At 40.8% G+C, this 16,833-nt stretch overlaps 1 protein-coding gene across 2 annotated transcripts in view; it reads right to left on the reverse strand.

Moving 5' to 3' along the window:
• Positions 1-16,603, reverse strand: part of LOC125097531 (putative zinc finger protein 56) — a 33,241-nt gene extending 16,638 nt beyond the window's left edge. Inside the window, exons 1-2 of one of the 2 annotated variants that reach the window (XM_047725206.1) lie at positions 16,395-16,603; positions 7,315-7,373 (exon numbers count right to left, since the gene is read on the reverse strand). In XM_047725206.1, coding sequence (XP_047581162.1) covers positions 7,315-7,329 — 15 coding nt within the window. In that variant the 5' untranslated portion in view covers positions 7,330-7,373; positions 16,395-16,603. Of the gene's footprint in view, positions 1-7,314; positions 7,374-7,923; positions 8,071-16,394 lie in introns of those variants that run through there. The other variant, XM_047725205.1, reaches the window with a different exon arrangement.
• Between the last annotated feature and the right edge of the window lie 230 nt (positions 16,604-16,833).

Below are 16,833 nucleotides of genomic sequence, written 5' to 3' on the forward strand. Positions count from 1 at the left end.
TGAAGAGTATCACCATCATCCAGCTGCTTCAAACTTGTGTTTCAGCCTTAACTACTTCCCTTTCCTTCACTCCCCACAACTATACACAGACCCATAGTGTTATATGTGTTTTAGATACACACTTGGAGACGTCTGTTTTCTTTATATACTTATTTATCTACACATCTAGGTTCCATTTCATTTCAAAGTTATAATTTAGCATTAAGTTCCCTGAACTCTGCCTAATTAGGCAGGCTAACAGATATCTTTATTTTTAAACAAATCTAAAGGTTCCTTGATCTATCATTCTTTTGGCAACCTAGCAAATTTAAACACTGTATGTCTAGGGAATTCTTCACCTTATGTGTCTGTGTGTCCTCAAGATACAAGGCAGAAACTCACTTGCCAGCGTCCCTTGGTTAGTCCACCAAGATGATGCACTTGCATAAGTCTTTAATTCAGAAGCTAATGGCTAGAAATGGTAAGGATAGCAGCAGAGGCATCCAGTACCAGAAGCAGTAGAAGCAAATGTTCTAGGGGTGGTGTTTGCAGCCCTGGGACAGCAATGCGAACTGGGTGTCTGCCTCAGCAGCAGTGGTCTCTCCACTGGGATGGTCCAGCTGTGTGATGTGGGCATTGTTCTAAATTGTGTAGCTTCCAGACTGTCTTTCTGGCCTCTGAGGAGATTCTGTGAGCTACCAAATATCCTTCAGTAAGCTTCTTTTAACTAAAGAGGATTTTGGTTATTTGAATAGCTGACATTAGAAAATCTATTACTTCTGTAATCAAAACAAGTGAAAGAGGAAAATCTCTGTGGTATCTCACAGGATGGCAAAACAACATTTAATACAAGAAACTTCTGTGTCAACTGTACTTCAATTAAAAGACAGAAACAAGGGGTGCCTGGGCAGCTCAGTTGGCTGGGCAACTGCCTTCGGCTCAGGTTGTGATCCTGGAGTCCTGGGACCAAGTCCCACATCAGGCTCCCTGTTCAGTGGGGAGTCTGCTTCTCCCTCTGACCTCTCCCCTCTCATGCTCTTTCTCTCAAATAAATGAGTAAAATCTTAAAAAAAAAAAAGACAAACATACTTAATTTTAAAACATACTTAAAGGACAGTGGTCTAGGTACTTGGGATGCATCAGTGAAATAAACAGAGAAAATATAAACCAAAATAAGAATAACAGATGTCAACATGCAATGATTATTTTTAAAAACAATAACCATTTATTTGGGAGTTCAGAACCCTTCTGATCATATTATCAACCTTCTGACCCCCATGTTCACAAAATGTGAAGTTTTCATTTGATTAGGAAGATATCATTCCTATTTTCAAGCAAACTTATAGATTCTTGAACTATCTTACAGACTAATTACCAAGGGAAACAGAGATGCGTTCATGCCCAAATAGAGTTGCTAGGTCTTTTATTTTTTATTTTTATTTTTTAAAGTAGGCTCCTTGCTTAGCATGGAGCCCAATGCAGGGCTTGAACTCATGACTCTGAATTCAAGAACTGAGCTGAGATCAAGAGTTGGACGCCTAACTGACTGAGCCAACCAGGTGTCCAAAGAGTGACTAGGTCTTTTTTTTTTTTTTTAAGATTGTATTTATTTATTTGAGAGAGAGAGCGAGAGAGAGTGAGAGAGAGAGAGTTAGTAGGATTGAGGGGAGGGCATTGGGAGAAGCAGATGGAGAAGCAGATGAGGGGCTCCAGCTCAGGACCCTGGAATCATGACCTGAGCCAAAGGCAGATGCTTAACTGACTGAGTCACCCAGGTCCCCCATGAGTGACTAGTTCTTAAAATGCTCTTGGGAAGAACTGGCAGTTTGGGCAATAGGCAAGCATGTGTCCTAATAAATGAAAATCATTATATAGGATTACTGAAAAACTAGCGCTTTTCTTCCCAATTATTGTACAATAAACTACTAATATGAATAAGGATGTGATAGATCTTTTAGTGTGGCTATTTGTATGCACTGTGGTTCTAAGAAGAAAGAATAAGTTGTACTGTTGGGAGACTCTAAGAATGAAATTCAGTGCCTTTTGTAAAGCCTTAAAATAACTCACTAATGATATTTCAGTCTTTAAATTCAAGCATCAACATCATCAATACTTAGTGTATAATAATTATAACTTTTATTTTCTAGGACTATCTATTATTTGTGACTTAAAGAATGAAGGAATCCTCCTTTAGAATGGAGTCAGGAGGCCGGCAGGGGGAGATCTCACACCCTATCACTGGGTCAGTTGCAGACCCAACAAGAAGAGAAACTTGTACCTTGGAAGTTCGCACTACTTTAGCTACTACTTTATTATCCCAGCAGGAGGAAGAAAGTTTTCTCCTGCCCTGACAACAGCCCAGCCAATGAGAGATTGTCAAAAATCAGCCAATGAAAAGGCACTATACTCTGAACTGCCAGTTTACTCCAATGGACTTTTTATTTATAACAGCCCTCCCAACTTCCCCCACTCTTTTACTGTATGAAAGAGCATTCTTTTTATAAAAATGGAGAACACAGCCTTGCCTATGGCTTTGCCTTGGTTTGCTTGTCCCTACTTGCGGTTCTCTGCTTTTCCTGAATAAACCCATTTTTTGATAATTAAATAAATGACAGTTTTAAGGTTAAAACTATGTTCTAGATACCTAGCGCCTGTCTTAATTCTGTTTCTGGATCATCACAAGGTTATTTCCTATAAAAAGCATCTGTTATGATGAAGTGAATTAATGCAAAATTCTAAATCTAGATATACAGCAACTTCAGAAACAAAGCTGATCAAAATAAATGCCCAATAATTAGGCATGTTCATATTGTAGCACTCATTTTCAATTCTTAATTATGAAAAGCTTTTGGGAACTGGCTGTAAAAATGAAAATACTCAAGTTGGTCTTGAATATAGAAATATATTTAACATTTTGACTTGATTTTGAATATTGGGAGATGGACAATATTTGTTAAAGAGTTTGTTTTACAAATTTACAAAAATAAAATTGGATTTGTTCTTAGTTGATAATGAATGATCACATCAGTTACATTGTTATTTTCTAAAATTTATTCCTAAATATAACAGAGATGTGTTATTATAAATGCCTAAGACCACAGTATTTAATACTCAACCCTATGTTTTATTTAAACTATTAAAGAAAAAGCAACATCAAGTGTATATATGGCTGTTCCACTACAGACTGTATGGAAAAATCACTGGCTGTGTTAAGATGTCTCATATTTATAATGATCCTACTGATCCCTGTGAAGTATAGAGATATATAAATTAGCTGCTGATAGAAATATGTACTCTAAGCCTCTGATTTATTTGGTCTTATGTAAAGGAAGTATGACCTCTGCTGCTGCTTTTTCCTCTTCCTCTTCTTTTTTAAGTAGTCTCCATGCCCACCATGGAGCACAACATGGGGCTTGAATTCACGATCCTGAGATCAAGACCTGGGCTAGATCAAGAGTCAGACGTTTAACTGATTGAGCCACCCAGGCAGCCCCCGGTTCTTCTTCATATTCCTTGCTTCTAGAATGCCTGTGCAATACTGTACTACCACTTGGCTGGAGATTATTTTTCAGTGCTATATACCTTTTTATATATATTTTTTAAAAGCACTGATCTATACACAACCAATGAATCATTGAACATTATATCAAAAACTAATGATGTGGGGCACCGAGGTGGCTCAGTGGGTTAAGCCTCTGCCTTCGGCTCAGGTTGTGATCTCGGGGTCCTGGGATCAAGCCCCATATCAGGCTCTCTGCTCAGTAGGGAGCCTGCTTCCCCCCTCTCTTTCTGCCTGCCTCTCTGCCTACTTGTGATCTCTGTCAAATAAATAAAATCTTTTTTAAAAACCTAATGATGTTGGGGCGCCTGGGTGGCTCAGTGGGTTAAGCCGCTGCCTTCGGCTCAGGTCATGATCTCAGGGTCCTGGGATCAAGTCCCGCATTGGGTTCTCTGCTCGGCAGAGATCCTGCTTCCCTCTCTCTCTCTGCCTGCCTCTCCGTCTACTTGTGATCTCTCTCTGTCAAATAAATAAATAAAATCTTAAAAAAAAAAACCAAAACCTAATGATGTACTATATGTTGGCTAATTAAATTTAAACTTAAAAACTTGAAAAAAAAATAAACCCTACTGATCTAGCCCACTAGTTTGTTGGAGTGTTAGCTCGTATTTCTAGGCTAAACACTTAAATCATGACCTTCCCTCCCACCCCAGAGTATGTGCTAATATAATTACTATTCATCAAAGGAAAAAAACCTTGATAATAAAACAACAAACATCTCTAATAACTCCCTGCTCCCTGAAAGGGAATTACTTTTCATTTGGTTCTTTTTTCTGATAACAAAAGTGCTATAAAAAATAAGAGAAAACTACAGAAAAAAAATACATATTATATAATCACATTGCCTCCAAAATAACTTCTATTTATATTTTGGCATACATATATAGATTTTTTACATTGGGAATATTCTTCATAACTTAAAAAATATTTTTCAATTACAGTATCATGAACATTTTCCCTTGCTAGTAAATGTTCTTCTGCACCTTGTTAATAGCCACAGACTGGTTCACCTTATGGTTACATCATAGTTTATTTAAAACAGTTTCCCTATATTGAACACTTAAATCGCTTCCCAGTTTTTATTCTATACTGATTATTACTATTACTAACTGCAAGTTATATCACTGTATTTAAATTTTATGCACTTATCAACTTTTTTCTTTGGGTAAATTCCTAGAAGTAGAATCGGTAGGTCAAAGACATAGGCATTTTAAAGACTTTTTAAAAAAGATTTTATTTATTTATTTTTCAGAGAGAGAGAAAGCGCACAAACAGGGGCAGAGGGAGAAGCACCATCCCTGCTGAGCAGGAAGCCTGATGCAGGGCTCAATGCCAGGACCCCAGAATCATGACCTGAGCCAAAGGCAGACACCCAACCCACTAAGCCACCCAGGCACCCCACTTTAAAGACTTTTGACACATATTTCCAAAAGCCCTCTGAAAGGTTTGTGGCAAAATGACATTAAGGAACTGGAATCATTTAGTAGCATCCTCTAAGCTACTGGCAGAAATAGAAGCAAGTTCCCTCTGGAGGAAAATTTCCCGTAGGACTCCTACATATTAATATCAATCAGTGAGCTAACAAAGTCACCAAAGATGAGAGTCAGCAGAAAACAAATTTAGACTACTAAAAACTATTGATATTTAAACCATTAGATACAGAACGAGAGCAGCAATACATAAATTATTTGAAAACATGAAAGATACAATTATAAGATAATCAAGCAAAGAAATTATCTGGAAATAACATACAATTGTGGAAAAATAACAAAATGGAATGTCTAAAGAGGAATTAAAAAGGAACTTCTAAGGAATCCACCTAAGGGAAAGAGAAAAGGGATCCTAAAAGTCTGAGAAGGAATGGCACACAAATAAGTGATAAATATGTATGTAAATCCAAACAAACACTGTATAAAATAATTCTAATAATATCTAATTCATGAAGTTAAAAGAACAGAATAAAAAGGCAGAAAATAATAGCTTATAATTCAAGTGAGGATGCGATCAGTGGTGAAGAGTTTTAAAGTCTTTGCAATATTCTTTAAGTTGTTTAAACCTAGATTTGCAAATTTGCATTTTTTCCCTCAATTACTGATGGGTCAGTCAAACAAAAATTTCAAGGATAACCACCCAAAGAATATAACCTTACATAGGTTATAAATTTGAAATAAGTAGAAAAGGGGGGGAAAAAAAACCCTAGCCACTTAAAAAACAATGTACAAAAACCAAAAGGCTGGGGGCCTGGGTGGCTCAGTTGGTTAAGCCACTGCTTTCAGCTCATCTGATGATCCCGGAGTCCCACATTGGGCCCCAGCTCTGCAGGGAGTCTGCTTCTCCCTCTGACCTTCTCCCCTCTCATGCTCTCTCTCAAATAAAAAAAAATCTTAAAAAAAAAAAAAAAAAAAAAAAACAACCCAAAAGGTAAGAAAGGAGGGGGAAAAAACAAAAAAATGGACAAATAAAATTAAAATATAAGTATGGGGCACCTGGGTGGCTCAGTCAGTTAAGTGTCCAGCTCCTGATATCAGCTCCAGTCTTGATCTCAAGATTGTGAGTTCAAACCCCATGTTGGGCTCCACAGTGTGTGTGGGGCCTACTTTAAAAAAGAAGTAAGACAGTATGAAAACTTTGAATATACCAATAACTACACTAAATGCAAATAGACTAAACCTGCCAGTTAAAAAGGCAGAGATGAGAGGGGACGAGGAGAATTCAGCTTTAAATTGTTAACAAGCGATACACCCAAAGCATAAGGCCATGAAAAGGTTGAATGTAAAGTATGTAAAAAGATAATAACCAAAAGAAAGCTGGAATAGCTATATTAATATCAAAGAAAGTAAATTTCTAGATGAAAAGCACCACTAGTGAAATAAAAGATCACTGCATAGAGATAAAAAATTCAATTCTCCATGAAGCTATAACAACTCAACTCTAAACTTATATATACATCTTACAACATCTACAAATTACATCTTTTTAAACAACATAAGTACTGTAGAGAGAAACTGACGTATCTACTACTCAAGGAAATATCATGCATTTTTTCTCTCAATTACTGATGGGTCAGTCAAACAAAAATAAATGGACACCTATAGACACTGGCACCTAGCATTAGAGAATACACATTCTACTCAAGTACACATGAAACATTGTAAAAATTGATCACCTATCAGGCCATAAAACAATTATCAACAACAAAAAAAGCAAAGACTTGAAAGAGGTATGGAAGCTCATATACTCAAATGTTCTCTTTAAGAAACAAAAGCTCACCTACTTCAGGAAGTCTCCCTCCATCACCTTTCTCTAGCACTGATACCTTTGACTTCATAACTAAGTAGATAAATGAAGGAGCTAAATGTCAAGTAGAGAAGGGAACAAACTTAAAGGAGGGCATCAGGCCTGAAGATAGCATTCTCTTTGGAGTCCCTCATTTCAGAGATTAGACCCACCCCTTTAGATGTGGACAATGTATGCCCAGTCCATTGACAACATGTACAGCAGAGGCAAGGAACCTAGAGATGAATCTTGACTTCCCCATTTAATAGCCTGGTGAACTTGACAAGTCTCTAACCCTCATTGAGGCAGTTGCTACATCTGTAAAATGGGAATAACATCCACTTCTTACACCTACTGTGAGAATTAAAAGAAAAGTCAATGTTGAGTGTATCTAGCATGCAGTAAGTGCTCCATGAAAGTTTCCTTCTCCTTTCCTGAGGGAGAAAGAGCAACTTTTTTTCCTCAAAGGTCTGGACTGAAAAAGAAAAACTGCATCTTACCTGGGAAGTGGTCATCTCTTCTTCTGCCTGGGCAAGGTTACGGAGTTAAGGAGACAGAGCTGGAGGAGAAAAGGAGCCATGAGATACCAAGCCTTCCTTGCAGCTCCCAAAGAATGGCCACATTGTTTCTGCCTTGTCTGAACCACTCCCTCAACTCCCCTGCCCTATGTTTCCTTCTTTTCTCCATACTGCAGATTGTTCACCATCTCGGTTAAGTTATCCTTCCTCTGTTCTCAGTCAAAACCTCCACAGGCCCTCCCTGATCTCTGAAAGGGGTCACTTGACCCAAGCCATGCAAAGGAACCTCTGCAGCCCCAGCAGCTCCACACTTCGGTCCTCCTCCACACCACCATCTTGGCTCAGTTTTGGCAGGTCTCAGGTCACAGGTGTGTCCCTTCAAGGATAGGTTCCTGTGGAGCTACAGCCTTCATTCATTAGAGCATGGCTTGTTCCCACTGGCTCAGGAACAGATGGTCCTCAGCTGGCAAATTTCTCCTAGGCTCCAAATCTCTATTCTCACCCCGTCCGTCCTCCCCACCGCCACCTCAGCAAGTCTTCGGAAACCCAGCCAGGTTCAAAGCCCCACTAAGCACCTCTCCTGATACATACCTGGAGGACTCGGGCTAGGGACCACTGGACACAAGAACGGCAACGCAGGCGATACAACACTTGAGAGAAACCCGAGGCACCAAAGGGTGGATCCCCCGGGGCACACTGCTCTGAGAGAGGAGCCGCGGGATTGCGGTCCTGACCTGGGGGGACACTCAGAGCCGGAGCAGCCCCGCGCAGGGTTGCGGCGCCAAGCCTGGAGTCGGAAGGAGAAAGGGACCCACAAGCCACTCGGGGACAGATGCCACTAACCCCCGTCGGAGACGAGCAGAGCCCGGTGAAGTGAGTGCTTAGAGAACATGGAAGGTTCCCACACTCCACAGCCAAATCTCAGCATCACCCTCTTTTTGAGACCATTGCTCCCGAGGCCCCAGATTTGGGGTTCAAGTCCCTCCATCGTACCCGCAGTCTGGCGCTCTGACCTGCATGGCTCCGCTGACCCAGAGCGCCCCTGTGAGCTCCACTCTCTCCGCGAGTAACTTGGGGCGCTGCAAAGAGCGGCCCAGCGTTGCCAGCGCTTGGTGGCGGGGGTCAAGCCCGCGGTCCGGCAGCACTGCGCCTGCGCACGGACAGCCCCGCCGCACCTCCCACAAGACCCTGCAGCGCGCGGTCTCTGTAGACCCCACCGCCGCCGGGTGCCCGAGCTTTCCCGGTGGCGTGCTGAGGATTGGGTCGCTGGGTGCCCAAGTGTGCGGCGCTGTCTCCCGCACAGTTCTCTGATGCGTAGCCCCAACCCAGGGTGACCCCTGCCAACTCCCTGGGCCCGTAGTTCCCCGTCCAGCCAGAACATCTAATGGGATGTCGACTTGGCCTCCCTTCCTCCCTCCTGTTTCTATACAGGTTTCCAACCTCCTTCTTGCGAGCAGCCCCAATCTCCAAGGGGGAATCGCTTAGAATCCTCACTTGATTTTTGGAGCAAACCCAGGGGGGCCTTTTCCCTGGCTGATTCATGGCTGCTGGTTCCCATCCCCACCGCTCCAACTAATCTTGAAGTTATCTGAAGTGGGGGTTGTCAGAACAGGTCTGGGGAAACGGTTGAGGATGGAGAAGACTGGTCACCCTTTAGTAAGTCCTGGAAGTGGAGAGGTTGTCTGGCACCCAGTTATTTATGGCTCTTTTTTGCACTGTGGGGTCCTTAATGGCTCACCTCTTAATCCTAGTTTCCATCCTGGACTAAAGGACAAATCCCAGTTAACATCATGTTCTGCACCTGGGACTTACGGTCAGCACTATTCACAAATGCTCTGGGTTCCCTCTTCTTTCCAGTACATGGTAGGACTGCATGGAAGTTAGTGGTGGCAGTGCGACCTGTTTGGCCACAAAATATGAGCAGAAGTACTGTATGCCACTTCCAAAAAGAATCTTTTAGGAGTCAATGGACAATTTGTCACGTTTCTCTTCCCTGTCCCCAGAAATGGTACTGTTCAGTGTGCAGGCAGCTTCTAAAATGGCCCCAATTTCCCCCTGCACACTCCATGTTTCTCACATTTTGGTAATTCACGAAAAATTTCAAACTTTCTCATTATTATATTTGTTATGGTGGTCTATGATTAGTAATTACCACTTGCTGAAAGCTCAGACGATGATTAGCATTTTTTAGCAATAAAGTATTTTTTCAATTAAGGTATGTACACAGTGTTTTTAAACATAATGCTATTGCACACTTACACAGACTACTGTATGGTATTACATACAGTATATATAATAAATACATATATATACAGGCTTATAAATTTCTTTAAAGATCTTGTTTCTGATCTTTTAGTCTCCATTCTTTTTTTTTTTCTTTTTTACTTGTCAGAGAGAGAGCACAAGCAAGGAGAGTGGGAGGCAGAGGGAGAAGCAGGCTCCCCAGATGAGCAAGGAGCCCCATGTGGGACTCAATCCCAGAACCCTGAGTTCATTACCTGAGCCATAGGCAGACGCTTAACTGACTAAGCCATCCAGGTACCCCGGTCTTAAAACTTTTAAATACACTGGGAAACCAAGAAAATTTGACTTGCTTTATTGTAGCAGTCTGGAACTGAACCTGCACTATCTCCACGGTACGTGTGTACTTCGATGACAATCCCTGTGTTAGTTATAAGGATAAACTGCTGGAACAAATAGACTTCCCCATGCATTGGCTCAGGCAAAGTAGTTCCTTCCTCTTCCTCATTTCACTGTACAGAGTAGGTGGTCCATGTTGGAGGGCAGCTCTCTTCCATGTGAGAGACAGTGACTTAGTCCGTTAAGGCTACTTGAACAAAATGCCATAGACTGGGGAGCCTATAAATAGAAATTTCTCACGTTCTGAAGGCCGGAAGTCTGACACCAGGGTGCCAGCATGGTCAGGAGAGGGTCTTCTTCAGGGTGGCAGACTTCTTATAACCTCACATGGCAGAAGGAGCTAGCAAGCCCTGTGGGATCTCTTTTGCAAGGGTGCTAATCCCAATCATGAAGTCTGTCCTGATGACCTAATCATCTCCCAAGGACCTCACCTCCTAATACCACCCCCTTGGGTATGAAGTTTTCAGCATACGAGTTTGAGAACACAAAAGTTGAGACCATAGCAATGATCCAGACTGACAGTGGCCCTGCCCTCTTTAACACATTGCTTCCAAGGCTGCTCAGGCTGACACAGTCTGGCCACCAGAGGAGAATCTCCACTCCCAACACCCTAGTCCAAGGCACCCTCATCTGTTTTCTGGACTCTGGGCCAATTGCCTCCTAACTGGTCTCCCTATTTGCCCTCTTGCCATCCCTACTATCTATTCCCCACACATAGCCAGGGAGAACTTTTCAAAAGTAAATCAGACTATAGCCCTCTTCTCAAATCTTCACAATCTTCCCATCACATTTAGAATGCAATGTTACATACTCTGGCACCTGTCTAATGCACAAAACTCATCCCCACGTCTCTCCTCCAGCCATACTGGACTTCTTGCTGGTTCTCAACAGGCCAGACTCACTCTTGTGTCGGGAGACTTGCAGGATCTTTCCAAGGCTCCTCCCTTCACTGCATTCAAGTCTTGGCTCCTCAGAGGACTTCCTTTGCCTCTCCATCTTGGTTTCACAGTCAATGCCCTCACAGGCTTTAAAGAGTGTTTTACTTGTCAATACCTAAGATGATCACTTATTTTTTTATTGTTGAGCCAAGTGCTGGTGTCTTGCCTTTTTTGCTCACTGCTGTGTTAACAGTATACCACTAGAACAGGGGTCGGCAACCTATACCCAAGGACCAAATCCGTTTTGCTGCCTGTTTTTGTAAATAGTTTTATTAGAATACAACCACACTCATTTGGTTTTGTGCCTGTGGCTGCTTTCAGGCTACAGCAACAGAGTAGTCATATCAGACCGTATAGGCCACAGAGCAAGGTAACTGATACCGGGCCCTTTACAGGGAGAGTTTAGCAGCCCCTGACCTGTAGCCATTCATACTGATACATCAGCTTTCTGGTATTTGATTAGTGGATCTTGTACCACTCCTTTATTTTCTATCCTTTCTGGATGACTTGGCTTCAATCTTGCATGCAGCTTATATCTGGATTTTTAAAAACAATCTGATGGGATGCCTTGGTGGCTCAGTCGGTTAGGTGGCTGCCTTCAGCTCAGGTCATGATCCCAGGTCCTGGGATTGAGCCCCGAGTTCGGGCTCCCTGTTCAGCAGAGAGCCTGCTTCTCCCTCTCCCTCTCCCTGCTGCTCTGCCTACTTGTGCTCTCTCTCTGTCAAATAAATCTTTTTTTTTTTAATCTGATAGTCTCTGCTTTAGAAAAGTATGGACTTTTAGGCCTCTCTTTTGTTAAGGCAAAAGGAGGAGGAATGAAAAGTATCTACTTCTCCCTCTTGATTAAAATGCAGTGAAGACAGAGAACCCCCAAACCGTCACTCTGACCTTAAAAGATATTTGTACCACTGCTGTGTGGTGGAGGGCCTTGCTCAAAACAGACTAAATTAGTCCTTTCTCTGCCCAATGTAAAGTGGCAACTCCTATACTGATAAAGCATGCTTACTGCTCTACAAGCTATAATTAATTTCTAGACTTGAAAAATTATTTAAACTGTTTCTGTTTTCTTTTTAGAGAGAGTGTGTGTGCGCTAGGTGGGACAGTGGCAGAGAAAATCTTATGCAGGCTCCATGCCAGATGGGGAGCCCCACGCCCAACAGGGAGCCCCACACATGGCTTGATCTTAAGACCCGAGATCACGACCTTAGCTAAAATCAAGAGTTGGACACTTAACCGAGACACCCAGGCACCCGGAAAACATTTTCTTTTTTATTTTTCATTTTTTTTAAAAGATTTTATTTATTTATTTGACAGAGATCACAAGTAGGCAGAGAGGCAGACAGAGAGAGAGAGGAGGAAGCAGGCTCCCTGCAGAGCAGAGAGCCCGATGTGGGGTTCGATCCCAGGACCCTGGGATCATGACCCGAGCCGAAGGCAGAGGCTTTAACCCACTGAGCCACCCCAGTGCCCCAACATTTTCTTTTTTAAACAAGAGATAGTGTTAATTCATGAAATAAATTAGTCATATTATCAGTTTACCTTCTTTCTTCCTTCTTTTCTCCAAAAAGGTATCAGCCTTTTTTTTTTTTTTTTTTTTGAGAGCACTTGATTATCTCCCTTTTACAATGCAAGTTATAAAGTGTTTTTGACATGTTAAAAAAGTAACCCTAGGGGCGCCTGGGTGGCTCAGTTGGTTAAGCAACTGCCTTCAGCTCAGGTCATGATCCTGGAGTCCCAGGATCGAGTCCTGCATCAGGCTCTGCTACTCCCGCTGACCTCTCTCCTCTCATGCTCTCTCTCTCTCTGTCTCTCAAATAAATGAATAAATAAATCTTAAAATGGGGCGCCTGGGTGGCTCAGTGGGTTAAGCCGCTGCCTTCGACTCAGGTCATGATCTCGGGGTCCTGGGATCGAGCCCCGCGTCGGGCTCTCTGCTCAGCAGGGAGCCTGCTTCCTCCTCTCTCTCTCTGCCTGCTTCTCTGCCTACTTGTGATTTCTCTCTGTCAGATAAATAAATAAAATCTTAAAAAAAAAAAAAAAAAGGTAACCCTAAATACAATGCAGGCATTATTATTCCTCAAGATAAGTGATTTAATCCACTGCCTTTATTGTGATTAATGATCTACTCAGACACATTCCTGTTTTATTTTTGCTTTATATTTACCATGCCTTTTCTTTGTTGCTTTAGTTTTCCTTTCCCGTTTTTTACCAGATTTATAGTTTTTTATTCCTTTTTTTCTCTCTAGTGACTTCTGAAAGTCTTTCTTTTAGTGGGTAGCCTTCAGTTTTTATCATACATATTCAACAAGGTATAAAGTTAGTATCCTTTCCCAGAACAGACTGTATAATGTGTAACACTGTAACTCTGTTTCCTCCCACTTATTCTAACATTATCTAGAATATTCATTTCACCTTATTTCTAGCCCTCTCCCAAATTAATCCTTAAATTACCTACACCCAGCATAAATTCAGATTTACCAATATGTTTACAATTCATTTGTTCATCAATGCCTCTGAGAAAATATAGAGAATTTATAGAGAAAATATAGAGAATTATAGAGAGAATTCCATTCTCCCCCAGTGGCTGATGTTAATGATGGTTTTCTCAGAAAAATGAGATTTCAGGTAATATTTTCATTAAAAGTTTTTTGTATGTTATATATATATATATATATATATATATATATATTTTTTTTTTTTTTAAATAAGTAGTACTAAATAAGTATAAAAAATAAACCTATGTTCATACTGGAAAAAAATCAACCTAATGTTTAACACTAAAGAACGAATAAAGTAGCATATTGAGTGTTCCTATTAAAAAGGGGAAACAGGGGCACCTGGGTGGCTCAGTGGGTTAAAGCCTCTGCCTTCAGCTCAGGTCATGATCCCAGGGTCCTGAGATCAAGCCCCGAATCAGGCTCTCTGTTCAGCAGGGAGCCTGCTTCCTCCTGTCTCTCTGCCAGCCTCTCTGCCTACTTGTGATTTCTCTCTGTCAAATAAATAAATAAAATCTTTAAAAAGGGGGGGAACAATGAAAGTAAAACTTCATCCAAATGTAACATTCTAGAGGGAAGGTGAATGTGAAAAAAAAAAAAGATATTCTGCTTACATTACATATGACCATTTCAGACACTTTTGACAACTAGACAAAGGTGTAGACTTCAAATTTTTAAAAATGGGTTTCTGGGGAATTTAAGATCATGTTTGAGCTGAGTGTAAATAATATTTTGGTTTTCTTCTTGCCAAAATCATGTTCTGGAGATGAGCTTATCTAGGAAAGAGTGAGGTCAATGATACAAAGTTACCCATGTAGCAATACGTATATACTGTACCAGAATACTAAGTGTTGAAGAAGTCTGGAAATGTGGGAAAATAATATTTTTCAGGTTAATGGTCATATTTATAGCTTTAAATACAGAAGTGCTTTGCCCACAGATATGTCTGGGGTTGAAAAAAAACCATATATATGTATATAACTAGTTACTGTGTGAAACTTTTCTTGTAGCATTATTTATAATAGCCAAGACAAGGAAGTAGCCCAAGTGTCCATCAGTAGATAAGTGCATAAAGATGTCATGCACACACACTTATATACATATACAGTGGAATTGTTATTCAGCAAGAAGGAAATCTTGCCATTTGTGACAACATGGATGGAATTTGTGGGCATTATGCTAAGTAAAATAAGTCAGACGAAGACAAATACCATATGAAATCACTTATATACAGAATCTAAAAAAGACCCTGAACTCATATGGAGAACAGATTGGTGTCTGCCAGAGGTAGGGGTCGGGGCATGAAGAAAATAGGTGAAGGGGATCAAAAGGTACAAAGTTCCAGCTCTAAAATAAGCAAGTCCTAGACATGTAATATACAGCATGGTGACTATGGTTAATACTGTTGTATGACTGAAAGCTGTTGAGAGAGTATATCTTACAAGTTCTCATCACAAAAAAAAAAAAATTGTAACTATGTGTGGTATTGACTATTCACCTGACTTATTGTGGTGAACATTTCACAATGTATACAAGTATGTTGTACACCTGGAACTAATAAAATGTGCTATTTCAGCTATCTATCTCAATTTTTAAAATTTAGCAATATATATTTGTAAAAATATATTCAAGAAACTAAAACACGACAATAACTTGGGATCACAGAAATCATTAATAACACAGGTCTTGGCTTAGATAAGAGTCTTCCAATTAAGTATGAATACCTAATGCTCCTTGTAACCCTATTTTATTCAGTAATATGATGGTTTCTTTATGATTTATTTATTTGAGAGAGAGTGAGCCTCTGTGTGAGCAGGAGGAAGGGCAGAGGGAGAGAGAGAATCTCAAACAGACTCCATGCTGAGCATAGAGCCTAATACAGGGCTCAGTCTCATGACCTTGAGATCATGACCTGAGCCAAAATCAAGTCGGACACCTAAGTTATCCAGGCATCCCTAAACATGATGTTTAAAAAAAAAAAAAAAAGAAACAACTTTAAATTCACTTAATCTTACCTAAACATAATGTGCAAACTTGATTGGTTAATATAATGTTCTGCACACTTTACAATTAATCTCAAGATATTGCTAATTTATGCATTTGCATAATATGTACCACAGTGTGGACCAGTTTTTCCTCCTCAGACAAGAGCTCCTAGCCCCATGAAATGCATTAGAATTAGTGGGATTCACGATTTCGTTTTAGCGCCTGACAATGATTTAGTTTAAATAGAAAAACATTTTCTTTGTTTCAGCTTTTCAAACATTTGATTTTGGTTCATACTCCATTCTTTTGGTTCTCTTTTTGGTTCTGATTTTGGTTCTCTTACTCCATTAATTTCAGCATTTAAGAAAGGGAGCAAAGAGTTTAGCTCATGGAGCTCAGACCATAATGTCAAATAACACTCCCAGCCTCCTTCTCATTCTCAGTCTACCCCTGATGCACAAGACCTCTCAAGAATCTCACATTGTTCTCGAAGCAATGAGAGACTTTACATCCCTAAGGGAGTCTTCTTCCTGTCTTAAAGTCTGCATTTGCTCAGATGCTATTACTGCTAAGGACAGGAGCTGAGAGAGAACTAGGAGGGGAGAAGTAATATTAAATAAAGCAAAACAAAGCTTTATTTTTTTTTAATGATTTTTTAACGATTTTTTTTAATTTATTTGACAGGCAGAGATCACAATTAGGCAGAGAGGCAGGCAGAGAGAGAGAGAGGAGGAAGCAGGCCCCTGCGGAGCAGAGAGCCTGATGCAGGACTCAATCCCAGGACCCTGAGATCATGACCTGAGCCGAAGGCAGAGGCTTAACCCACTGAGCCACCCAGGTGTCCCAAAACAAAGCTTTAAAAGGAAATGAGAGATAACTCGAGAATAGCTTGAGTTTATAACTGGTTTACATATACACTTTTGTGGTTTGCTGAGTGATTCGGTGTGACTACCTGTTTAATTGGCATGTAGTCTTAGTATTGAAAACTGTGAGGCAGGCTTACCTTAGATCTGATGGATATTCCGAAAATGATTCTCACGCAGAATCTTCACCCATCATCACCCTACAAAAATGCTCAAGGGGCGCTGGGGTGTCTCAGTGGGTTAAAGCCTCTGCCTTCGGCTCAGGTCATGATCTCAGGGTCCTGGGATTGAGCCCCTCATCGGGCTCTCTGCTCAGCATGGAGCCTGCTTCCTCCTCTCTCTCTGCCTGCCTCTCTGCCTACTTGTGATCTCTGCCTGTCAAATAAATAAAATCTTTTTAAAAAATGCTCTTGAAAGATAAATAATTCCAAGTTCACATATTTAATCCAAAAATGTAGGCTTGTGAGAGAAAACCTGATTTGGCGAATTTAGGTTCAAACTTAATGCTATACCTAAGCCTCACAACCACCAAAGAAAGGGTGTAAAGACTTTTTTACATTATCAAGCAATACTTCAAGT

The sequence above is a fragment of the Lutra lutra genome, chromosome 4, assembly GCF_902655055.1.
Source record: "Lutra lutra chromosome 4, mLutLut1.2, whole genome shotgun sequence".
Lineage (NCBI taxonomy): Eukaryota > Metazoa > Chordata > Mammalia > Carnivora > Mustelidae > Lutra > Lutra lutra.